This window comes from Colossoma macropomum, unplaced genomic scaffold (assembly GCF_904425465.1).
Source record: "Colossoma macropomum unplaced genomic scaffold, Colossoma_macropomum, whole genome shotgun sequence".
NCBI lineage: Eukaryota > Metazoa > Chordata > Actinopteri > Characiformes > Serrasalmidae > Colossoma > Colossoma macropomum.
The window spans coordinates 6,615,352-6,642,188 of NW_023494807.1; the positions used below are offsets into that span (position 1 = coordinate 6,615,352).

At 40.7% G+C, this 26,837-nt stretch overlaps 1 protein-coding gene across 1 annotated transcript; it reads right to left on the reverse strand.

The window, feature by feature from the left end:
• Window positions 1–128: 128 nt before the first annotated feature.
• bmper (BMP binding endothelial regulator) lies at window positions 129–26,421 on the reverse strand. The gene is made up of 14 exons (XM_036555816.1): window positions 25,812–26,421; window positions 22,443–22,528; window positions 18,323–18,422; window positions 16,392–16,474; window positions 13,735–13,825; window positions 13,242–13,324; window positions 10,168–10,267; window positions 9,289–9,533; window positions 8,672–8,776; window positions 6,358–6,403; window positions 5,553–5,879; window positions 4,118–4,454; window positions 2,661–2,791; window positions 129–1,543 (listed from the first exon to the last, which is right to left on the reverse strand). Exons 1-14 carry the CDS (start codon window positions 25,903–25,905, stop codon window positions 1,362–1,364), a joined length of 2,010 nt encoding a protein of 669 aa, XP_036411709.1. The 5' UTR covers window positions 25,906–26,421; the 3' UTR covers window positions 129–1,361.
• Window positions 26,422–26,837: the final 416 nt, after the last annotated feature.

Below are 26,837 nucleotides of genomic sequence, written 5' to 3' on the forward strand. Positions count from 1 at the left end.
TGTATAAATAAAAACAACAATGGAGATTTTAAAGGACATGGTTTTGTTCTGCCATCGACGATATGTACCTATAATTGTGCACTTTAAAAGTGTAGCCTTTAGACTTTAGCTTGACTTTAATTTCATTCATTTTCTTAGGAATGGGTTATATCTGCCTACTGCACACTTCAAATCTTATCTCTTTCAAAATGTATTCCTGTGGTAGATGGCAGTTTCTGTCATTGTCATTTTATGCCTATAGGCTATTTTACTTTTTCCTCTTTTAACAGTGAGTTTAAGGGGTAGCCCCAGTTTCCAGAAGATGTCATTAAAACAGAGAAGAGTGTTTCAGATCAGTCATTTAAAGTGGTCATTCATTTAAAGTGAATACTTGTTTTATTGTTTATGCCATTTCATCTCATCAACAATCAGGTACCAAGTTAATTGTGCCACATTTTAAATAAGGGAAGCCAATATGAGGATTTGGCAATTTGTTCTTTTTGCCACCATAGGGGCAAATGCTAACCTTTTGCCCCTCTGCGCTGTGACAGAACCTGAATGAAGTCCTTGGCTCATGCCACTCTTGCAGCTTGGTTCTTTGAGAGGATACAGGTCCTTAATGCTGTTCATAAATAACTGCTTTCCAGCCAAGTAAAATTTACAGGAAGTTCACCACACACACACACACACACACACACACACACACTCATACTTACATACACACAGCCACACACTCAAACTAGCATGTGCAAAAGCACACACAAAAAAATAAAATACACTGAGCTTTCAAGAATACAGTACATTTCCCTATGAGCTCTTAACAGCCAAGTCACATCTTTGTGCACAGCATAAACAATATAACAAAATCTAAATACACAACAAATACATAAATAGTTCCCTTTAAGTCATTGTGAATAAAATTAGCATTTTTATGATTCCTCTTTTCATTCCAAGTTGGTTTAATGATCCCTGTTGGTTTATAAGCACCCCTTATTGTCAGAGTTCAGTGTACAGCTGACATCTTCCCTGTATGTTGAGGTTCTGTGTTGTTCAGAGGCCAGTTAACACTACCACTCCTCGATCCACGGCGACAGCTGCTCACGATGTCTCTCACATGCAGACTAGAGGTGACATGAGTAGTTCCCTCTGACAAGTATTCCAAGGAATGCACTGAGGGCCCTGCGACTCAGTCTGTGTAGAGTGAGGTGGAGATCAAAGGCCATGGTTTTCTGTCCCACCGCCCTGACTGAGCTGTAACATCAGGTCATGCGTGGGAGGTTCACCCCACACACCTTAACCCCCCCCCCAAGTCTCAGGCATGAGCGTTCAGCCATTCTAGCATTAGTCTTTGGTCTACAGTGCCCTCAGCAGGGTCACAGGGGTCACCGGCCTGGGCAGGACGTGGGCTTGATGCAGTGACCCTGGAGTAGCACCAGATTAGCTGGACAGTGGCAGCCGGCCACACAGGGTTTGAGGCATGGGCCGATCTCATTCCAGTTGTCACAGGTTTTGGTGCAACCGGGACCACATGTGTCATAGACGGCACCGTGTTTACATTGGGTGGCTGGACAGAAAGACGGAAAAAAAATCAGTCAAGGATACAGCATGAAACTCATAATGCACCGTTATAAAAATACAGCGATAAGCACATGTATTGGGAAATGGGACAACTAAACCAATGAGAAGCTATTTTTTTTCAATGCGTATTAATTAAAGCTGTGTTTAAATATATACATATATAAGAGGAAAGGCTGGAGGATTAATCATCATGGTTTAACTTATGACACATATTATCCAGAAATTAAACTTAACAGTCTCTATTTTCACCTTATATTCATGTAATATCTGAAAATAAAAAGTATAAATATGCAACAAAAATAAATTTCGCATTGTCCCAATACTTTTATGCTCATCACTTTAAATCACTCCTCTGAAAATTACTTCCACATACCACAAGTTACTTTTTGATATCATTATATATATAAAAACAAAACAAAGCCCAAACCAGCCTGAACTGCAAAATAAATCATGTGTGATGCTCTTTAGTACAATGTATTGAATACACTGAGTTGCACTACTGATGACGTTATGTAATATTTTATGTGACTCAGTCTTTTTGAGTAAGCACGCTGATGTTCTAAACAACCACCAACAAACCCAAATGCTGTGTGCTCTATCTGTGTGTGATTAATGGGAATCAAAACGTTCTACCCCATTCACACGGTTCTAGAACATGAACTTTGTTTTGGGGGCCAAGGTGCCATGTATTTGGTGGTCTGAGGGCCAAAAAGACATTGCAGTTGGTCAAATAAAAGGTCCTCAGGGGCCAACTCGGGCCCACTGATCCCACTATTGGCAGCCCTGTTCTAGAATGTTCATCCCCATTCACATTGTTCTAGAGTGTTCTCCCCCCATTCATAAGACTAGAAAGTTCTCCTTGCCTTTCCCTTTGGTACGTTTGGCCTGTTTGTTCTAATTCTAGGACATCATAAAGCCAGTACTACGAACATTAAGATGTTGATGTGTGCTCAGTCAGTGTTGCCATGTCCTTTAAAACAATAATCTGGAATTTGTTTTTAATAATGTAATCACAGTGTCAGGAATGACACATAGGTGGAGAAAACTGCAGGACAGGGAATGAGTACAAGGAGAAAATTCTGACTGTGTCTGTTGCCGCTTACTCATGCAGGACTGTTCTGGTTTCCAAAGCACAGGTGCTCCCTCCCTCTCACAGGCACGACTGTAGGCGATGAAGGACTCACAGTAACAGTTCTTATGCACTGGGCACTCGCACATGTCCGTTACACATGACCTGCATAGAAGGGTAACTCAGTTACTGGTAGAAATCAAATGAGATAAAATAATAAGTTTCACTCATTCATATATGTTTACACCAAATCTGAGCTCTTTTGTAAAAACAAGCAAATGGACATTTATGATCATTTATAATCATCATAGTCCACACATAGTCCACGTATGTCCAAACATGTCCAGGCTCGGCTACTTTAAGCTGCACCCACTGCTGACACAGGCATTTAGTTGTGTACACACAGCCCATATAATGTCCATTGTCAATAGAATGGGACACTCTAGAGCAGCTGCACTAGGCCTAATGTCACCATGTCTAGTGCCAAGTGTCAGCCAGAGGGGTATAAAGTCCCCCAACACTGGGCTGTGGAGCAGTGGAACTGCTTTCTCTGGAGTAGTTGAGCTCCATCCATCCAACACCTTTGGGATGAGTTGTTATGCAGAACTGATCATCCAACATCAGTTCGTGACTTCACTAATGCTCAATCAAATCCTCACAGCAATGTTCCAACAAATAGTGTAAAGCCTTCCCAGAAGAGTAGAGGCTGTTACTGCAGCAAAGAAGGACAAACTGCCTATAAATACCCTTGATTCCAGAAGAAACACTGAATCAGGAGGTGACGGTGTATTTGCTGTTGTGCTTGTTATACAATCATGGAATAAGAGCGCCATCTGGTGCTTGTTGAGTGCAAGTGTGCTGAACATTTAGTCAATCAGTAATCACTCAACACAGATCTTAAGTGTTTTTCCACATAAACATGAAACACTGTACTGCACTTTACGACAAGCCTTTACAATGCAGACGGCAAACATGCAAACATATTACTTAAGCTGCAATTAGGTGGGACAGCACATTTATTTCCATTAAGCTCACATTTTATGATGTTTTCCTTGAGGCCTGAGCAAAAAAGAGTAGCATGTATTTGAGCTGAGGACATGGCTCTGTAATCAGCCAGTGAGTGCTGTGAGGATCAGACACTCTGCATGAGGAGGTTTTGGAGTATGTTTAATGGCACTTGATATTCTAATGCTCAAAACCTAACTCTGCTCCAGAACCTCGCACTAGCTCATTTCAACACACAACATTTTTTAATTTTCAAAATTTATATCTAGTTTATGGACATATTTTTTTAACCAACTGGATACATAAAAGAGAAGAAACGGTACAGTCTTCCATAATCATTTTCTATGTGTGATAGCAGGCAAAATAAGGTATGACACACTGCAGAGATAAACACTAGGTGACTAAATCACTTTCTTTACTTTTGCAAAGACGTTTTTAATATTTTTTCAAACCCTAATAAAAATGAATCTATCAAGGAACACTTACCTATAGAAGGAGGTGAAGTCCACCACAGCGTGGCACTTTTGGAACTCCCAGGATTTTAGTTTGTGGCAAGCACGGTGGGCCCGGAGCTTCACTTTGACGGATGCAGGACAAAGGTAGGACACAGGCCTGCGGGGAGGCTGTTCACACACCTCGTTACCGTCCACTCGCCAGGACTCAGCAAACTCGTCCACGTCAAACTTGAACTGGCCATCGCCCCCCATTGTGTCGTCCCGCTTGTGTCCGTTGTAGTTCCCGCAGAGGCCGCAGAGCCGTCCCTTCAGGTGGGGTGCAGCCACCACCTCCACCAGACTGTCGCCATCCCATGTGATCTCCAGGCCTTAAAGACACATTCAGAGGAGACGGTGAGTCACTATAGATTCTCACATGCTAAACTTGTCACAAATTTTTCCACTGAGCAGGAGGTTAAGTTTTAGGACAGAAGAGCAATGATACTATCAATTAGTAAAGTAATAACTTTATTTCATAATAATGCACACAGATTGAAATATTATAAACTAGACACCAACCGGTATATTTGTAGACATTTTGTTCAATATTTAAAGTATTTTAGGACCAACATGAAGTTATTGATTGACAAAAATATACTGTAATTATCTGTTTATAGTCATTTCTTGTTAAGTTCTCTGCATCAAAATGTAATAATCTCTTTGTTAAATACAATTGTTAATTATAAGTTTATACAGCTTTCTTCGTTATTATGGAATCATCTCCTCTGTTCATGAATGACCTCTGAAGTTGTCCTAGCATCATATTAGAATACATTTTTGAACATACATCTGTAACAAAATTAGTTAATACTGTTGAAAGCAGTGATTGCAAACCTGTAAGTTACCAATGTACGGTAACACATAACTGGGACAAATTAAAACAGGTTTTCTTCTCTGCACTGAAGCTCCTGCTCCAGCACACCTGCACTGAGCTCCAAATGAATGAACCTGTGAGCTGAATGTGGGATTTGGACTGAGACTGAAAAGCACTCACTGCACAACAGGGGTGAGCAGATCAATACTACAGTATCAATATTTACATTTCTGATGTGTCCTTTTTAGAATTGATCCTTGTGTAAAAATATTGATTCTAAGTGTTTTCTTCAACTAGTCATTTTAATAGCTATTGATTTAAGCAATCATTTGAATATTTATTGTTTTATGAAACTGAAAATAACATGAAACACAGGAACATTTTTTCCATCCACCCTCTCCCTCCACTTCTCACACACACAAAGGCTCACACAATCACACGAGTGAGTGCTCTGATCTAATGATGGAAAGAATGCAAATCACCGTTATTGAAATATTAGTATCATGATACTAGTCTTTGTATGACTTCATGTCAGATCAAAAAGAAAAGCAGTTGTATGGTCCACCCCAACTCAACACCCAAGGATGCAGCAGTGCCCCCTGCTGGCCCTCACCTGCGATGGTGGTGAGTTTGAGCAGGTATCCGTCCAGGTCAATGTGGACACCAGTGCTGTGGAAAGGCAGGGCGATGCGTGTGCCGTTTTGCCGGACAGTCAGGTGTTGGTGCAGGCTGATTGTGAGTCCCGCCATGCGTAGCTCCACCGACTTGGTCCAGGAAAAGGAGCGGGTGCGTCTTGCATCATTTTTCACCAGCACTGTGAAGCTGTCTGCTGCTGAGCAGTCCTTTGTCAGCACATATTCACACGTGCCCTGGAAGTTGAACGTGCGCCCGTCGAATGTGTTGTAGTGGGGGTCGCCGAAAACTGTGCACACGCCTGGTTCTGTGGGGGGTAGAGGAGAGAGGAAGCCATCATGGTGGTGAAATGTCAACTTCCTCTGTTAACCTTTAGAAGTCGTAGTTATTATGGCAAAACAAAAGTATGGTGTAATTCAATATGAATTACTGCTCACTCATAGCTTTTTGGACCAAGCAGGGATTTTTGCTGCATGTGTGGATTCTACATTTTCAATGCATATCAAATTTGTGTTTGTAAATATAAGATATTTAATTATAGAAAATAAACTGTTTTTGTTGTGTATGCAGTCTTGTTCTCCACTGTATTTTTATTATTATTCTCATGTTGTGTCACTGAAACAATCATAGTGTGGTTAATATTGTTAAGGCTGTGTGAGATAACAAACTTCTGTTAGTCCTTACAAGCTAATTTTAAATTGAAGGATTTTATAAATAAATTTTGAGTTGAATTTAATTCTAATGACAAAAGCAAAGACGAATAAGGTGAAGATAAACTTACTCACTTTCAGTGCAAACAGGACAGCAGCCAGTCCGGTTCAGTATCTTATTCTGGGAGAGACATACAAAGACAGTCAATAATAATAATAATAATAATAATAATAAACCTCATATCTTGATTTTACATTCTTTTTGGTACATAAAGAATGTGCTGATGACCTAACCAAGCTGGAAATTTACAGCTTTTTATTATTTGTGACACAAACACCCTAAATGTATAAAGAGAAAATTATTTCACACTTCAGTTGATTTTTAGCAACTTTAAGCTTTTGGCGATGTGAATTGTATTCCGAATGTGTGAGCTCGGTCGGAAACTATCACAGTGCATCCAACAAAAAAGGCAGCATAGATCTTCTTTCTACAGTAACAGAAAACAAGGTAGCACACAGAAAGCTCCGATTCCACATGCTGATCCATTTTGCTAAAACCAATCTGGTCATGCAGGCACACCAACTACTCTCAGGGGCAGATTTTAATGACTTATAGGAGACAGAGACTCTGAACATTTAGCAGATGAGATGTGAAATGTTATGTAAGGGTTAAACAGAGCAAAACAGACAAACAGACATTGTGTCTTAGCAAGGTAGTCTGAGGGAACAGAACAGGGTAGATTGTTTCAAGTGCCATCAGAAGCACACATCAAAGCTTTTTCCCCCCCTCATCCACTTTGCACCCTCAGGGCAAAATAACCCCCCCCCAACACACACACATAAGAAGCCATACTCTCATCCAGAACCTCACTCCATTCAGAGCACACAAAGGCCTGCGGTTTGAGAGACTGGCTTCTCGAGTCTAAATATAGGGTTATGTTTCTTCACTGTCAGTCAAACAGGAGGTAAACTAGTCTAAAGTCAAAGTAAAGGCTCTTCCTACCATCTGGCAGCCTCTCAAACCAGAGACAGGTGCATGCTGGGAAATCAGTGGTATGCTAAAGTACCATGTGGTAGGTGACCACCATATATTAGGGGTGGGAGGTATAAAATTATCGTCGCTGTCCAAAAGAAAAAAGTATCACCATTTTTTTTTCATTTTTTATTTTTGTTTTCATTTCAGCACAGCAGCCGCCTTTTTATATTCTGGGAAACTTTCAAGATGAATGGACCAAATAGAAATGGACAGTGACGATATGCAGAAAATTTAAGACGTCCCATTGTCCCATTTGGATTTTTGTTATGAATACCATGGTGAATGATAAACAGCCACAACACAATGTAAATTAAACACAAAGGATTTTAATAAACCCAACAAAAGTGTGACATGCAATTTAAACCATTAACTTCGAAAGGCTCATGTAGTAGCAGATTCATCATAATTATAATAATAATAATAATAATAATAGGAATTATTATTATTATTATTATTATTATTATTTTGTTGTTATTATTAAATACTTTTTGGTCATGATATCATGTTACTGTGGTAGAAATTTGAGTTTGTATCGCCCATCTCTACACTACATATACTACCTATTCAAATGAGAAAATCTACTAGGCAGTAATGAACTTCCCCTTAGCTCAGACAAATTATGGCCACAGAGAGAGTAAATCACCATAGAGAATGCCATACACGAATGCCACACAGGTAGATATTTCCAGTGCTGGTTAGTCACAGCCCATAATTCTGCTGAAAGGCTGAAGTGAGGGGTAGCGAACAGCTGGCAGGGTTAGAGGTAAGAAGTAAAGACACTAGTACGAAGAGTCGTGTTTCAGGGCTGCACGATACGGATATCATATTGTGATTGCATTGTCACATAATGATTTCAAAATGAGCTGGGATATGACAAAGGGCGTGGGTGTAGAGTTTCCATGCAATACGGTCAAAGAGGGGATTAAAAGTCATTATCAAACTTTGTGAATGCTACCAGGATCATTTTTGATACTGGAGGGCACCTGGAACATCCGAGATAGCGGAGGGAATTTCTGTGATTTGTGTTTTGTAAAAGCTACTCTTGTGTAGTGAATAATAATTTAGATTTTATGATGTGCAGCTCTACCATGTGGCGCTAAGAACACTGCTCCTACTGACAATATGAAGTGATGCTCTTTTTCTGCCGTCTTTATTGCAATACTACTGCAAAGTTCATGTTGCTTTACATGTACTCAGTAAATATCCTGAACTGGACACTTTATGTAACACACTCTTATGCAAACATGGAAACTGAAAATCAACACCAAACTGCTAATTCTTCCTGTCCTCTACTATTTTCAGTCATAGGTGAAGGACTGAGGCACTGAGGAGCAGAAGGCAGTGCTGCATTTGCGTGAATAGTTCAATGTGTGTTAATTGTGTTGGCTGGTCAGTGTGTTTTGGGTGTCTCACCGGGGGGCAGCTGGTGACCGGCACACACTGCTTGGGCTGACACTCAGTGTTACCCTTCACACAGGAACACAGTGTGCAGTTCACAGATGACCACCTATCTCCATCCTACCAGGACACAGAGAGATACAGTATTAATAAAGCCCTCATCAAAAGGTTTGGGCTAATATTCACTTATATACCATCCATACATCCGTACCTAATCAAACTAGCCATTCATCCATCACTCATCTAATCAGTCTATCCATACTTATCAATATATCCATTCATCCATCCATCCATTATCCATCTGCTTCATCTACCACTCCATCCATCCATCCACCAAATTCACCCAGCCATCTATCCACTTATTCATATATCCATTTATCCATCATCCATTTATCTAAGCAAACTATCCATCCATTCAGCCACATACCCACCCATATACATTTATCTATCTGTCTATACATTCATCTGTCCATCCACTCATCCATCAATCCGTCTATCCATCCATTTATCTCTAAATTCATCTATCCCTCCATCCATCCATCCATTCCCACATCCTTCCACCTATCCTTTCATCCATTCACCTCTCCATCCATTCATTCATCCAGTGTATTGAAGCATCCTTTGTTTCTCACCCTGTAGATTTTGTTCTTGACTCTGCAGTACTTCACATCCTCCGTCTTCAGGTAGGAGAGACACTCCGGGCAGCAGGTGGCACCTTGGCAGCTTCCAGATGGAGAACAGCGCTTTCTGCACACCACTGTGGAGTTCAGGCAAGTGCACGCTGTGCAGTTATCAAAGCTGAAGGATGTGCCGTTCTCATAGACCTCACTGTGGAACAAGCAGCTGCCCAGAGAGAGGTCAAACACCTTCCTCTGACCTGGATAAGGCAGAAATAAAGACACAGTCGATCATTTCTAGGTTACAGTAGGTTTATTCTGGAGATGGTATTTTGCAGTATTTTGCAATGTAGTATACCTATATGTAATTAGGTAATTAAAACAAAGCTTGTTTCTTTCAGTTAACTGGTTAGTTTAGAACAAGCATTAGACAGTCAGTGTGGTCATCTGATAATCATGTATTATCATGTCATTTTTAAATAGGTGAGTGTGTGACATAGAACTGCAGGGTGTGTCTCATGTTAAGCAAAATGGCATATGTACACATATGTAATGCAAAATATGAAAATATTTAAAACAAAAAAGATTTCTGGTTCGAACATTTGAACAAATTTGAACATAGTTGTGTATCTCTGACTTATTGTTCTGCAGCTTAACTGGTACTCAAATCACATCTAACTCTATCTGAAGCCTGGAGATTCTGAAACACAAAATCAGCAAATCAGGTGTGGATCTTATGTTAAATGCATGGAATAAACAAGCGTTAAACCTTCCATGCTTTCTTTTTTTAATTCATTCCAGTAAAACATTTTATCTTAGGGATAAAGTCTAAGCTTTCAATTGAGGACTATATTTGAGTGGGTGATGTGACTAGTGGAAATATAGTAAACGTACCTTGACACCTGGGGCAGCACTGGCCTGGAGGTGTATGGCTCAGGTGAGATGGGCAAGAAAGAACAGGACACACTTCCCTATGACACATCGTTCGACCTCCCTAACACAAAAAACACAGACAGACATGAAATGAATAAAGACAAATGGGGTCTACCCTGTTAGGGTGAATTAGCTTGCCCGTTTTAGTGTGGGATCCAGGCCGCTCTGAGTGATTTAGCGGTCTTAGGCATGTGTGTAACTAATGACAACAGCAGCCATGATGGCAAAGAGAGAGCCATTCATCAGGGAGAAAATCGCCACAGAGGACAGCGACAGTGATCCTCACGTAGCTTGTAGCTTTAAGCAGCCTCAAGAAGACAGACAGGGTTGCTGTGTTTGCAGTAAAACCAACCACAAATTAAAAACTTTTTGAAGGTTGGGTGAACGCTTTCGCTCTGTTTGTGTGTGTGTGTGTGTGTGCGTGTGTGTGTGTGTGAAAAACAGGAGTAACCTACAATAACATACATTAAGAACAACAAAATGGTCCTTACTTTGTAGAGCTCCGTATTTCATGTTTGAGAGCACTAGGCTCAGGTTTAGAAAATTCTTATTACATACAGGTAGTTAGATAAATATATTACATACATTAATATGCAAATGTCAGAGACCACCCTTCATTCCTTTAATTTCCAGCCATTAAGCACAAAAAAGCAGATCAAAAGAGAGCAGAAATCACATATTTGGCAGAAGATTACACAGAAGTTCTAACAACTAAATCTATTTTCACTTTTTTCGGTACTTGTGTGTCCGCACTTTGCCTTCATTACAGCTTCCATTCTTTTCAGCACAGTTACTTTCAGTTATCCAAATAAATATGCTGGCATATTTTTCCACACCTCCAAAGTTTAGTCTTAGACGATGGTTGCATTTTCTGCTTCTGGTGTTTACTGATGCTGAGGTCTGGAGTCTGGGGTGGTCAGTCCATTGTTCTGAGAACACCAGAAGCTTAGTTTAATTTGCACATTTTCTTGTTTTTTTATCTGTTTCCTTTTCTCAGTGAGGCATCTTGACAGCTACACATCCTTTCAGACCCATAGCACGGTGTTGTCTTGGAAGGATGGACAGAAACACCTGTGGATGTTTACAGATCTGAAGCAGCTTAATTTTCTCCTCTCTCTCAAAGATGAAAGCTTTAAGTGCCGTTTAGCTGAGGGGGCAGTTTTGTCTGTCTACCAGATCTTGCAGGAGGTTGTAAGGAGTCCCATGTTGTCTGTAGTTTTTAATCATTTTTAAACCCGTTATTACTTAATTTTCTTTGATTTTATCTGTCTTTCGCAAGAGTATCTTATATGTATATCTTATATCTAATTCTTCAGAAATATCTCCTGAATAAACTGCACTTGGCTGTTTTAACTAGAAATTAAAAAATGAGGGGATGTCTCTGACTTCGGACATTTTATTGTATTATTGCAAATAGGTTTGACCCTGTGTCTGGACACTGCATAAATACAAACTTGTGTTTGTGAGCGCGTAATGTTGCCGGGTTTGCCCTTCGTCACAGCAGTGTGTGACACTGGATATGATCTGTAAAGGAATGTTAGAGCTGGAGGTGGGGTGGTGACTCATATGAACCCATGTATAGGGTTATGACACTGCCTTCATTAAAATGACCAAACAAAGCCATGGAGAATATAAACCAAAGTCTCCAGAGAGCAGGACCCAACATCCAAAATAAGCCCTCTGTTTGGACAGCTTTCCACAGTCCAGCAATACTGGCCCAGCACACACATACACATGTGCTCTTTATAACCACTAGCTCTCTAATTGACTGGGAAGTGCAGTAAAGACCTTAATGTGTTTATCTGCCTAGTTTATTTATTGTTAAAAGGTAGTTAGACAAGTCCAGCGGCTCCCTGGAGAGTCAAAGACAAACCCATTAGCCGCAGAGTCACACAGCTCAGCCAGCCACCGCAAGAAGACCAACTAATGCCACTGCTTTTTCAGTGTTAAGCACAGTGGAGGACAACAGCATCTCTGAGACAGCAAAGCTAAAGAACATAAGTGAACGTGTTATTTCTGTCATTTTGCTATACTGTTCAAATGCAATTACATCATCATGTACTCAATTACATAGTTAGTTATACAATAAACTACAGGGTGATTCAAAAAGATTCATCTGATTTCAAAGCGTCATATTTTTACAACCGTGAGGCGCCTAGGAACCAATCACATGCCAACTGAAAGAGGGGGTCACAGGGTTTCTGACTGTCAGTATGGCAGTGAACCTCCAACAGCTCAGAGCATTCGTCATTGGTACCAACAGTTCCAAGAAAAAGGTCACCAGCATCACCAGCTCTCATGCCGTGTGACTTTTTTTGTGGGGGTACATTAAGGATTCTGTTTATGTGCAACCACTCCCAACAACACTGGATGATCTCTGAAATCACATTGAAAGAGCCATGAGTGCAGTGACACCCGACATGCTCAATCGAGTATGGGATGAATTTGACTGTGGCGTTGATGTTGACTGTACAGCTGGAAGAGGTTCATATTGAGCACTTGTAAAATTACATAATAAACTTTATGCTCATTTAAACCATTTACAATTTACTGCATTGTTCTGTAATTATTTACAAGTGAAATAAATCATTTTGAAATTGGATGAATCTTTTTGAATCACCCTGTACATTTATATTTGATTTACATTCTGTATTGACAGTTTTGACTTTTTTTTGGTTGTTTTGAAAGCAAACAATTACAATAAAAAAGGTAGTAAAAACGTACAGGTGTTGTTTTTGGTGTACAACAATAACTTTTCATAATATTCAAAATTATAATTCATCACATGACCTTCAAATACAGACATGGGATCTACTGAAAGTACAATCAGCACTTTCCACAGAATTTCTAAGCTTGTTTTAATGAGATACAATAGCTTGGTTTTTCTCACTGGCAACTTATAACTGTTATATATGACACATTGTCTTCTACAGAAATAAGAAACACTTTTTTGCCTAACTGAACATGGCAGTAGATGAAGACATATGTCCGAGAAAGCAGCAGGAATGGCAGATATGGTGAGTGGAGATACTCACAGTGCACATGCATTTGATGCAGGGTTTCCCTTCAGGGTGAAACTCCTCTCTCTCCTTATACAGACGTCCTTCAAATATACAGCCTGAGCACATGGAAGACACAGAGAATCAGAGATGAGAATCTGCACACTCAAGATTACTTAGTTAACACTAAGTAAGGTGCTGACCTGCCCAATGGTAAAAATGAAAAAATAAAATAAAATATATATCAGCTTATAGTATTTAATCAGTTTTGCAGAATTATTATTTAAATTGTGTATAATTCATTATAATTTATCAAAATATGAGTAAAATTTACTTAAACTAAAAACATTGGAGGTTTAAACTTTAACTCCTCATTTTTTCACATCTAACATATTTGTTTCATAGTATCAGATAATTCATAGTACTAAATATTAAGCTTAAAGATTAATAACTGAAAAATTAGCTTAGAGTTTAAGGCGCACAAAAAGGCTGAACAGACATAAAAAGACATACCCACACACACACTCACCTGGACACGATGGGCAGCACTTCTTGGGGTGGATCTTAGGATTTTTGCAGGGAACCACACATTGCATTTCTGCCTCAGTGATTACACCTTCCTGTCCCAAACACAATAACAGCCATTACGATCTTCACGGTCACATTAATCTATCTACATCAGGCGTTTTCAGCTCCGGTCCTGGAGGGCCAGCACAGTTTGGTGATTTCCCTGCCCAAACACACCTGATTCAACTCATCGGTTAATTAGTGGGTGTGTGTGAATAGGGGAATTACCCAACTGTGGACACCGGCCCTCCAGGACCGAAGTTGAATACCCCTAAATTACACAGTCCAGTGTGTACACTTGTATGAGGTTTTGCTCTCAAGTAGAGATTGGGGGAGTAGCGATTGTAGCCCTCTCGCTCTCATGCTGCTATGTCCTGTCTTGTTTCGAGGGGGGCTTTTGTGTACCAGAGTGCTGTTGCTTTTATTGGTTTGCTGCTTGTTGATGTATACATAGTTCTCCCGTGAGCACAGTCCAGCACAGCCTGCTAAATTACCAATATATCGCGGTATCAACTGTGTTTTCCTTATAAATGATACTTCAGACTCGAACTTCGGTAACAAACAAATTCATGGCACTGCATTAGATGGTAATAAGTTTAGAAATGATGACTGGAACTTGCCAATTTAAAGCCATACGTGAATGAGAGGGCTACAGTCATACAGTCACAGCATCACAGAGTGCATGAGCAGCTGGTCGTTAGGGGGGAACTATGGGTCAAACAAGGAAAATGTGTTAGCGGTGTTAAAAAATGTGGTGTTAATCATTTAGCACGTTAACACGTTTTTGATGCATTAAATTTGACACCACAAAAAAAAATGATTTAATTCCAGGCAATTTTGTATGATTTCGATTGGCCTGTTTGCCAGCTGGCATTTTCAAATGAAAAATTATTGTGAGGAATTGAGATATGACAGCAACAGTTTGGTTGAAGGAACATGGAAGGCACAGTTGTTTGAGGAAAAAAAAGTCTAACTCTCAGGGTGCAAGCAGACAGTTGAAATATTTGAACTGTAAAACTGAATTTTAAGGCTTCTTAGCAGAATTGCCTGCTCTGTGATTTGTGTGAGTGGGGCTCTTTGCCCACAACTTATTGACACTCGTGTCACAGCTGAGCATTTTCATATTGGCTTCTCTTCTCCTTTGGTTTGGACTCTTAAAGCTTTTGGAATCTACTCGGAATTCTGCCCACACACCTGTGTTCTCCCCAGCGGCCAGCACTTTCCTGTGGCCGTGATGCAAGAAATAATACAGAGGTCTGTGTGCGCTGGACCCAGATGTGCAGATGGAACAGCCAAGTTCACCTGTTTACTCTCTGCAAGGCAATAAACTATAAATCTGTCCTCAGTCACTCCCTCTCCACTTAACTAACGCTCTTAGTGAAGGCCACTGAGTGAGATGCTGAAAAGGCAATTCCAGGTCAGCCTGCACTCACTAAAATATGCAAATTTGACCTAATAAAACAGTTCCGGTTTAAATATCTGATCCGCCGAGCCAGCCAATGCCTTCTGAATTTATGCACCAAGGTATTAACCCTACTGACCCAAGCTTCTCAACAGTGATTCTTTGGTGAGAATTTATTGACGACCCCTTTAACTCATTTAAATCTGCCATCAGAGGAGTTATGGCGCATGCAGATCCTGAAATGTATCAGAGTGTAGAATCGCTACTGTTTCACATTTGTATCACTGTATAAAGGAGGCACAAGGTTTTCTGCACTGTTGAATGCACTGTGATATTTTCCGAGAGTGCTTAGTGTCCATTCAGAGTCATTCTAAAACATAGCCGATATGCTGTATTCGTACAAAACTTGTATTGTCTTTCATGTTTTCTTGTTTTAAAAAAAGGAAGTTTGTGACACAAACTAAATAAAAATAAATGATTTTTTGGCTTTGTTAGATCACATTCTTTAAATATCAACAAAATGCAACAACAGAAATCACCTTATTAAGACTAAACTGCTGAAATAGCCATGTTTTTGCATCAGCCTTTAGGGTTAAAAATCATTATGTATGGAACAACTATTAAGCTATTATGGCATACACTGCTATGGCATACACTGCTAAGCAGCCTAATTGCTCATAAGATAATTAATACTGCACTTGAGTGTGGGGGTTATTGTTGATTTCATCATAGCATAACAACACCCGTTAACTTTGGTAAAATCAGTGTAATGCAGAGTTTCCTGTGGTTTATTGCTTTATTTTACTGATGGGATCTCAGTTCCGTATTTTATTTAGTATTGTATCGGGTAGCTGGTGTCACTGCACTCGTAGAATTACCTCAAGAATTCTCTTTAAGTATATTCTTAAATATGAAAGAGGAAACTTATGCAAACATATGCAAAGTCATGACATCTTTCCATGCAGAGATCATACACATCAAAGATGGAGGAGTGTTGATGTAGGATCAGACTGTTTGAGTAATACCCCAATGAATATTTAGTGAATAGGTAATATTTTAGGAATATTTATCCAGCACATTCAGACCCTTATTTATCATAACAAATACAGATTCCCCTGCCAAAACTCTGAGACGTTTGACAGGTATAAGCCCCAGTACACAAGCACACAGATACGACTCTAATAGAGCAAAATTACTTAAAAGACAGATTATCTTACCTGACACCGACGTGTGATGCATGGCTTGGTGGGAGTAGTCCAGGAATATGAGCTATTATAGGCCTTCCCTTCCAGCTGACAACCTGGATAGAACGAGTGAGATTAATTCAGATTCTGAAAAGCATACCATTGATCTCACTGAATTCATGCTGCATAGTTTGAATAGACAACACATTAAGTCACTACTGTGTGGATGGAAACTCTACTCCACACTAAAGTCTGTGGTTTACCGTAAGCCCTCTGGAAGAGGTGAACCACAGGACAGAAGGCAATGTCTGCCCTCTGTCCTGTCGACCCTTTCGTCCTAATTCTACACGTCCATATTAAAACAAATTCAATATGGCCCCAAATGAAAGGAACCAGCATGGAGCCGTGAGCTTTGGAGGGAATGCAGGAACAACACAAAACATGACGGCTTGGGATTTTCCATTCAAAACTAACAAAAAGTGAGCTGACATAAAACAAAAAAAGGCCCAGGCATCTTTAATAAACCCTGGCTCGTAAAATAAAAAGAGAGACAGAGCGAGAAAGAGAGTGGGGGGGCGCGGAGAACAGATCGCAAACAAAGGCCTGTGCCCCTGCTGTGAAGCTACGAGTCTAGTCCAGAGTGACCCTGGCTAAACTGGCGTTTCCTCTCTCTCCGATGAGAGCATACGGGCCAAACCAGCACTGAAGCAGCACAGACCTCATAAAAAAGGAGGATTTTATTTCTGTGCCCCATAAACCCAAGCTGCACCCAAGACTCCAATTCTCAATCAGCTAGAGCAGCTGCTGAGACCCTATGTGGAGAGTGGGAATATTTTAGTGCACACAAATGCCCTTTTTCTCATACACAAAAGACCTTTATGTCCACACTACAGATCACTGCGCTTGAAGTCACATAGTGAGTCACTGACCGCTGCTCTGATCAAGCATTCATAAAGCAATAAGTCACTCAAGACCATAGGTTACAGTGATTTTAGCATGGTTAAGCACTGTAAGACAGGGTCTTTGAAACTGGTAGCCTAGTGGTTAGAAAGGTGAACCAAAAACCACAAGGTTTTGGTTTATTGCAATTTCATGCATTTGCCTGTTTAAACTCTAAGAGGAATTGTGGACAAAGCTGTTTATAAATCATAGCACTACTTTTGAATGCTTAATACATCAAAACCACAATATTCAATTTGCTGGGCTTTAAATTACAAACTATTCCATCTGTTATACATGATTGCTGATCATGTATAACAGTGCTCCATCACTTTACTCTGCTACCTTGCTAATTAGCAATCTAAAGCTCTGTGACTAACAATGACAACTTGTGTAACCTATGAGTGATGCATATTTGAGTGGTGAGTATAAGTTGGTGAGGGCATGTTAAAAAAGTGCTGAAACAGGCCGGGGTAAGGCCCATGGGTAAGGCACTTCCTCCACTGCCCCAGGTAGCTGTACTGCTCCCCAACTTGACATACCTAACAGCTAAGTAAGCAGATCAACTTGAAAGAGTGTATCTTCTCTCCTTGCTTTGCACTGTTGATACAATAAAAATCTATTTTATTAATATTTTATTTATTTAAATAAATAAATAAAATAACAAAGTGCTAAGTTATTGCCTTTAAAAGAGGGCAGCAAATACTTCTAATTTTATATTTATTGTTAATAACATTTGCAATATACAGTTCTTCCACAAGATTATTCCATGTATAGCACAATTGTTTTTAATAAGTTGTCACATGAAATATAGAATACAACTGATGTGCGCGGTGCCTTAACCAATTACATTATACTATCAAAGCCATCTTTTATCATATTCTTGATGTCCTTACAAAAGCTTGTATCTCTAAAATGGTAGCAAATCACATAAATCACTCTTTACTATAACTTTCAAACCTCCATATTTACAGTTGTTTACTTTAAATTGTATTTACTGACAGTAACTATGTAATTGTGTTCACCTTTGCATCTTTCACAGCAGGCTCCTGTCTGTTTAACCACCAGAGCGCAGTCTTCTGCCACTAGGGGGCACTTCTCCTGCTTGCAGTCTGCTTTTCCATCCTGCAGAGCAGAGAGAGAATTTTTACCATCATGTTGAGTTTGTTCAAATTATTCCTTTATCATTAGAGGTGCTGAGGGTGAGAGAGTCATAATCCATCTTTGTTGACACATTTGCTGAGTGTAATCTAAAGTTTGACCTGTAGTGGACCTACATGTTCATAACCCAGTGAGGCAATTAAATAACTCCGCTTCAAAGAGAAACACGGGCCCAGAAAGGTAAAGTAGTAGGTTTCTAATATTACAGAGTGGCTTTATGATAGTGAGACTTTAAATGTTCTTCAACCACATCAGCCTGCTTAACAACATCATCTCAAAGAGAAGAAAGTGAATAAGAGAGAGAAAGAGAAAGAAGGAAAGCTAGAGAGAGAGAGACAGGAGGAGGGAGAGAGAGTACACTTGAGACTAGACTACAGTCTGAAAGAAAAGACTAGACCACTTTTCAGATGTCAGTCGATCTGAACCAAATTTGTTTGTGTCAAGCCTCTCCAAGGTCAGAAGAACAGCTCAGGCTGATAAATGTCTCAGGCAGCGGATTACAGGCTCAGTCAGAGCGAAGGGGAACTATCAGCTTACAACACAGCCGGCAACAACCCACCCTCCATTGATTTCCTTTCATAAAGTTAGACTCTACCGTAAGTCAATACAAGGAATTCATTAAGCCGTCACGTCGCCTTGGAGAGATGACAGCAGAAGACGAAGGCGGAAAACTTGAGAGTCCCTCAGAGACCCGTCGTCACCCGGTCTCTTTGACACTAACACTGCTTTCCCCCCACCAAAAATCCAAGCGGGCTCAAATCACACACTAATACAGTCTAATCGTGTCAAAGACACACTGTTTGACTCGGGAGCTTGTACATTGTAGTTATTGTAGTTTCCCCTTGACCTTCTTTACTTTGTGTGAAAGGCTGTGGCCTCCTCAGAGTGGCTCATAGTACTTGCTCAGGCTCTCTTCACACAATAAAAGCACTTCCCTTCCCCATTGTTACCCTTACAGCACTCGTGAAAGTCCAGCTAAACTCACTATATGGCATCTTAGAGCAAAGTGATATATATGCCCATTTTTATTTTTGGTAAATTTATAATATATTCCTGTTCATTCCAAAACATATTTTTCATGTGATTCATTTTCCAAACATACCTTTTCTACCTTACTGTGAGCTGAACAATGAAAAAGTTTCAAATACAAACACATTTTCAGAAATGCACTCTATCTACAAATCAAGGACTCTCCCTTGAATCTGTTAACTGCCATATTTTTGGCCTAAGGTTATTAATTGTACCTTTACAGCCACAGTTAAGAATTTGTACAGACATTTTTTCATATTGCTGCTATCCAGACACCCTTTCTGGTTAGCTACTTAGGTGCATACATTGCTAAGAAGCCAGTGTTCCATTGCACAGACATAGCCTTTGCACAGCACTACCAATAAAATGGGATGCTCTGGAGCAAAAACATGAGCCTTAGATCACCATGTCCAATGCCAGGTGTCGGCTAGAGGGGTATAAAGCCCCCCAGCACTGCAGTGGAACTGCATTCTCTGGAGCTCCACTCAATACCTCTGGGAAGAGTAGGAATGGTGTTTGGCATCCAGAACTAATCATCCAACATCAGTATTTGAATGCTCTTACGGCTGAGTGCAATCAAATTCTCACAGCAATGTTTCAACATCTAGTGCAAAGCCTTCGCCTTTCCAAAGTAGAGTAGAGGCTGTTACTGCAGCAAAGACGGGATTCCCTGTTAACACCACTGACTTCAGAAGAAACGCTGGACGAGAGGGAGGCAAGCTTTCCACGAGGGAAACAAGGGATTTTAGCATCCAAACCTTCAGAAAATTCAATGTCAGATACGCCACACTGTTGTTCTGAAAACCCCAGTTGTAAATTTAAGTGTTGGACATTAGCCTGTATTTGCCCACCTATGTTTTTTTGCCCACTCGGTCATCAGCACTAAGTGATGTGGAGTGAGGGAGACCTATCTGAAGGAGGTCAAAGGTCACAGGAGATTAAACCTGGAGCCCCCGAAAGCTCATGGGATGAGAAGTCCGGTCTGACAGAAGAGGCCTGGCAAACTTGTTAGCAGTCTCCACTCAGAGAAAACGACAGTGATCAAATGTCAAATGTCTTATTCAAAAATGCAGTCAATGCCAGATAACATGACTCTGTCTCAGGTTTAAACTGATGTGCAGACATGCCAAAACAAGGTGCTAAGTGTTTGTCGAATTTCTCTGGAAGGTCTGAGAACTCTTAAGAGCATTTCTCCACTCATGGCCCCAGTAATGCCCCTGCCCTTGCCTTCTGACCCTTAACCTTTCTCTAAAAACATGCAGGTCATGACCTACACACAGACTGTGCCTCTGCCCTCATCAGCTCAGTCCTGAGAGACATATCAAACTTTTTCAAGTACGACTGCAGATCTGGTCTTTGGTATGTGGCTACATTTTATTATCTTGCTTGTACTGCAGGGTTGTCTTGTTGATTAAGGACACATGTCATTCCTGTCATATCAAAAACTCAAATTTTTGGTCTTGTTTTTTTATGTAGTACCATTTGAAGAAACCAGCCATCAAGCTCAGAGAAAAATCGCTTCACATTAATGTACATCAAAATTAAAGACCTTGCACTGCTTCATTTTGGAAATACAAGGTTTTATTACAACTGTATGATGCTGCCATATAATTTGGCCAAATGAGATATATTAGTGGCTCTAAAATCTAAACAGAGACAGGCATTGCACAGGGGTCATGCCTTTGCTGCCCATGCACACAGCACACATGAACTGAAAATATTTATATAATATTTATATATATATATATATATATATATATATATATATATATATATATATATATAGTTCCATAGTGACGAACAAGTGAACCATTGCACATCAAGACAAGAGCATTAGTGAGGAGGACAGCTACTAATGTTGGGTGATTAGTTGTGGATGCTAAATCATTCCAAAGGTACTGGATGGAGCTCCATCGCTCCAGAGAACTCAGTTCCACCGCTCCACAGCCTGATACCGGGTGAGGAGAGAAGGGCTAAAAGATTGACGCTTCAGTGCTGCTCACTGACCGGCCGACCATTAGGAGATAGTTTAATGGGGGCCCTGTGCCTCCGCGCCACACTGTCTCTCAGGCTGGACAGGGGCAGATTAAAGGAGGGCTGTGACCCGCGGCAGGAGGCCGGGGGCAGATTAGATAAGGCCAGGGGCAAAACTCAGACTGCTATCAGAGGAGCCTAGCACACCTCAGAGAAAGAGAGGGGGTGAGAGAGAGAGAGAGATTGGGAGACAGAAAGAGTGAGGAGAGAGGGAGACAGAGAGAGATAGACAGATATGGGGGAGAGGGCAAGAGAGAAATGCAGGGAAGGAGGAGAGAGAATGAAATAGAAAGATTGACAGAGAGAGTGAAAGAAAAATAGAGACAGAAAGGATTGAGAAAGGGGGTGGAGAAAAAGGGAGAGAGGCAGAGAAGAAGGAGAAATAGAGAGAGAGAGAGAGAGAGATAGGGAGAAACGGAGAGAAGGAAACAGGGCAGAGGAAAACTGAGTAAGAGACCTCGGAGATAGAAGGAATGGCACCAAAAAGGGTTCTTCAGTTGTATACAAGCTCGACATAGTGACAATAGCAGAACCTTTTTTGGTGCTCTATAGAACCATTTTCAAAAAGGTTCTACATACATCCATTGACAACACATGAAATAGTTCTTCACCAGTCTGAAGAACCATTTCACCATTCAAAGAACCATTTAACCCCATAAAATCCCAGTCGTACAACATACTAAGGCTTATTATTTAGTAACCACAGGGTCTTTAATGCAAACTGGTTGAGCTATTCTTAGGTTATAGATGTATGTAATAAAACTTTGGGCCTACACTCTCCTTGGCCATTTAAAGGATGAAGCGTGAAATGGTTCTAACACAGAACTTGTGGTTCTAAATGCCTTTACTAAAGGAACCTTATTTCTTTTTGAGAGTATACTCTTGTAGAAAGAAGGTGGAAATGATGCTGTGAGCTCTCACCAGACACACGCAGGAGATGCAGGGGTTGTCTGTGATGTTGGGGATGTGCAGCACCTCTCCTTCATTATCACAGCTCGCCTCAGTACCTGCAGAAAACACACAGGTCTCTCTCAAACGGCTGCTAATGAAACGGTTGGGACAGTTCGTCGTATTTTTTTAAATGTCGATTTCATTATCATCAGTATTATTTTACAGATGAGTAGAGGAGCCTTGAGTTCTCCAGTAAACGTGTTACTTCACAAACAGTGTCTCAGGTCAAAGTAAAAGAGTAGTGATCTACACACATTTAAAAAAAGAGGGTTCTTTAGTAAAAGACAACAGTCCTATGTGGAACGGTAAACACACAAACAACCATTTGCATGTTAAAATGGTTCTTTGCTTGGTGAAATGGTTCCTCAGATTGATAGAGAATGTATTGTGGTTGTATGTAGAACCTTTTTGAAAATGGTTCTACATAGCACCCAAAAGAGTTTGGCTATTGTTATAATGTCAAGTTTGTATACAGACCAAGAACCCTTTATGAAAAGATTCTAATGGTTCTTTGAGTGTCCATGGTCTTATACAGAACCACTGTCTTCACTAAAGAACCCCTGAAGAACCGTCTTTTTTAAGAGTGAGAAGCCTGAGGTAAAAGATTCTCCACAAATATGTAGATGTAACAGCATTATCACGTGAAAATACTCAGAAAAGTAGAGAGAGTGAGAGCTGTACTTACTGCCCATCTCTGCTGCTTTATTTCCAACTTTATGGCTACATGATAAGCGTCTTTAGCGTTTTTACAGCTTTTTCCCGCTCACTCTGGTCTCGCGCGCAAGCGCACCAAGCGCGTCAAATTTTGAATTTTTCGACGTAACGGTTGATTTTCTCTCCTCAGCGTTCAACAGTAAATAAAAATGTACAGATTTGAGCTTAACCGGCTTAACGAAGCACTTCTGACGTTGCTGCCCGGGTTTATCCCGCGCTCCACCTGCTCCTGCACTCAGACTGGCTGAGGAGAAGCTTTGGTGAGAAAATGAGCTTTCTGCTTTACTTATTTTTTCATTTTTATCGAAGCAGTTAACCAATGAAAGTGCTTGTTGCCTCAAGATATACATTTGCTAAGGTTAAAGATTGAAATCAGTACAGTTTCAACTGGATTCGGTTCATTTCAGTTATAGCTGTTCCGTTAAGCTCGATTTAATTCAGTTTAATTCAATTCAGTTCGGCTTAGTTCCATTCAGTTCAATTTAAATCTCTTTCATTCAGATTAGTTAAATTAAATTAATTTTCAGTTCAGTGCAGTTTAATTCAGTTAAATTCAGTTCAAGTCAATTAAATTCGGTTGAATTCAACTCAGTTCGGTTCAGTTTTGTTCAGACAGGTCTTGTTTGTTTTCAGGAGATGCAGTGATCCAGTTCCAGAGCCATGAAGAGCAAACAGCTGATTAAGAGAAAGACTTGGGAATGAAGAGGGGAGATGAGACTAGGGAGGTGAGTGTCCTCTGGACAGTGCATTTATTATACAGTAGGTACAAAAGTGGGATTTTTTGCAGTTTGAACGTCAGAAATTGAACTTGGTAGCCTACCTGGGTTTGGATTCAGATGCTGAGTTCACTAAAACGCCAATGAGTGATTTAAAAGGACAGTTCGTCCAAAAAAGTCCAGTTTTCTCCTTATTCCAGATGTAGTCGATAAGCCAGGACACGTCTGGTGCTCAAAGTTTGCTTCTTTAGTTTTGCACTGCACAAAAAACAGCATCTAGTCCGAGCAGTGCTGATGTATAGCGAGTATGGCAGTTTGGTTTGGGACGCGGCCGAAATCGTGCGCAGCGTAGCACCGGCAGAGAACGAGTGAAGGAGCTTCAGCAAACGGGACAGAGCCGGTGTTCAGACGAGCTGTGCTACCTTGTCGAAACGTCCTACACACTTATGGTTCTTTAAGGGTTCTTTAACAAAGGCAGTGGTTCATTTCATGCTTAAATGGTAGGGTACTCTGGTTCTTCAGATTGATGGAGAATGTGTTTATATAGCACCGTTCTTCGTTTGTTATAAGCTTTACAGAACCCTTTGTAGAACATTTTAAAAAAATGTCCCAGACCATATACGACACATTCTCTGTCAACCTGAAGATCCATATCACCACGCAAAGAAACACTAAACATGAAATGGTTTTATATAGAACTCATGGTTCTAAATAGGAGCACAGCCATTACTAAAGAACCCTTAAGGAACCAGCTTTTCTACGTGTGAACCACAGTGCATATAGGTAGCTCCCTACTTAAAAAGGGGATAGGATGCTTTGATAGCCTAAATCAGTGTATCCGAAAATGCTGTCAGCAAACGTTCTGATAGCCTAAATGACCTTACCAGGAAGAGTGAGTAGTAATATAAGTCTGAGTCTGTATGATAGACTTGAAGCTGAATTAGCATGAAAAACGATAAAAATGATATGCGCATGCTCGGGACACTGTCAGAAAAAGAGGTGCTGTGCAGGTACATTTTTTTTTATCATGGCACAAACAGTATAAATGTACCCTCAAAGGTACAGCAGTGGTTTTAGGTCCAGCTGTGCGCATGGTTAAATATGGTTAAAAAGTAAATAAAAGTCCATTTTTGTACCTTTTCATGACCCTAAGGTTTTAAAACAGAACAATAATATAAAGTCTGGAGACAAGGCATCATGAATGAAGTCAGTGCAGCCTAAAAAATATAATTGCAATGGAACTAAAAAGAACTGAAGACGTAGCCTTGATAGGACCACCCCAGTGACAGTTCAGTACCTGTTTTCATAGCCCATATTTATAGGTAGCCTCCTACTTAAAACAGGACAGGATGTTTTGATAGCCTAAATCACTGTAACGTAAAACGTTACCTGCATTAAAACTACAGGTAGGATGTTTTGCTGTATCAGAAAATGTTACCAGACTTAAAAAGAATAATTAGGATATTCTGATAGCCTAAATGACCTCATCAGGGAGTAAGTGGTGATATTAAGCTTAGATAGATTTCAGTTAAGGCTGAATTAACATTACACTCTTAAGATATATGAGTTAAAAAACAACACATTCTGTCTCTAACAGTTGGAGACACACAGTTTGTGTTACTTTTAACACAAAATGCGTTGAAATATTTCTATACCCAGGTACGGAAAACACATTTTGGGTTACCTTTAACACAGAATGTGTTAAATCAGAAAACAGAAAGTGTTAAAATGGGTAACACTAGTTAGTGTGCTGCTATTCATCACGTTTTACGGTGTAAAAATACAATTTACTAAGCTGTAGTAATGATGTGCGCATGCTCAGTAGGACCGCTCGATGGACAAATTGTTATAACAATTACTGTGACTGACTCTCTCTCTTTTTCTCTCTCTCTTTCCATCCCTCTCTTACCTGTAATCAGAGGTGAGATCCTCCGCGGCGCGTGCAGCACTAACAACACGAACAAAACCCAGCGGGGGGCTTTGGGGGGCGGACACACGGCCATCAGTCCGCACTGATAAAACGTGGAAACCAAAAGAAAGATAGAGTTTAAAAAAAGAAAGAAACGACGAAAAACACTTTTTTTTCTCCAGAAGAAACGGTTGAGGTTAAAATCCAGTCGGGCTCGAGCGGCCGGAGCGCTCAGTCTCGGTAAACGGAGCTCTGCTTCAGAGCGCGCTCATCCATCGTTCAGCGCTCGCGGGTCTCTCCGGTTCCGCCAGCGAAATATCCCCGGACATCCACAGCCGCGCGCCCTTAAAACACCAGCGGCTCGTCCCGCTCACGTCCAGCCTCGCGTACTCCCCGGGCGCAGCTCCGTCTGCAGCGCGCGACCTCCTGCTACTACTTAATACTCACTGCTGCTGCTGCTTCTAGAGCTGCTCTCTCCTCTCCGCTCTCTCTCTCTTTCTCTCTCTCTCTCTCTCTTTGCTCAGAAGCGGCGGAAACCCCGCGCGCCTCCAGTTAAACATTCGCGCGACGCAGGATCCTCCTCCTCCTCCACCTCCTCGCGCGCAGACACATCAACACCCCCCGACCTCTCCTGCCTCTGAGTATTTAAATCGCTCCCGGGGCTTTTAACACTCCGTGCGCGCCGCTCGTGCGCTCGACAGTCGGTCTAGTTTGTGCCACCCCAACCCCCCCACCACCACCACCAACAAGGGTGCCAATAATTCTGGAGGACAAGGCATTGTAGCCTACACTTTTAAAACAGATGGTTCCTCAAGGGTTCTTTAGTGAAGGCAATGGTTTCACTTAGAACCTTGAGTTCTGTATAAAACCATTCGCATGCCTCTGGTTCTGTGCATGGTGAAGTGGTTCTTCAGATTGACGGAGAATGTGTTGTAAATAGTTTTATGTAGAACCTTTTTGAAAATGGTTCTATAGAGCACCAAAAAAAAAATTCTGCTATTGATTGTTACGATGTCAAGCTTGTAT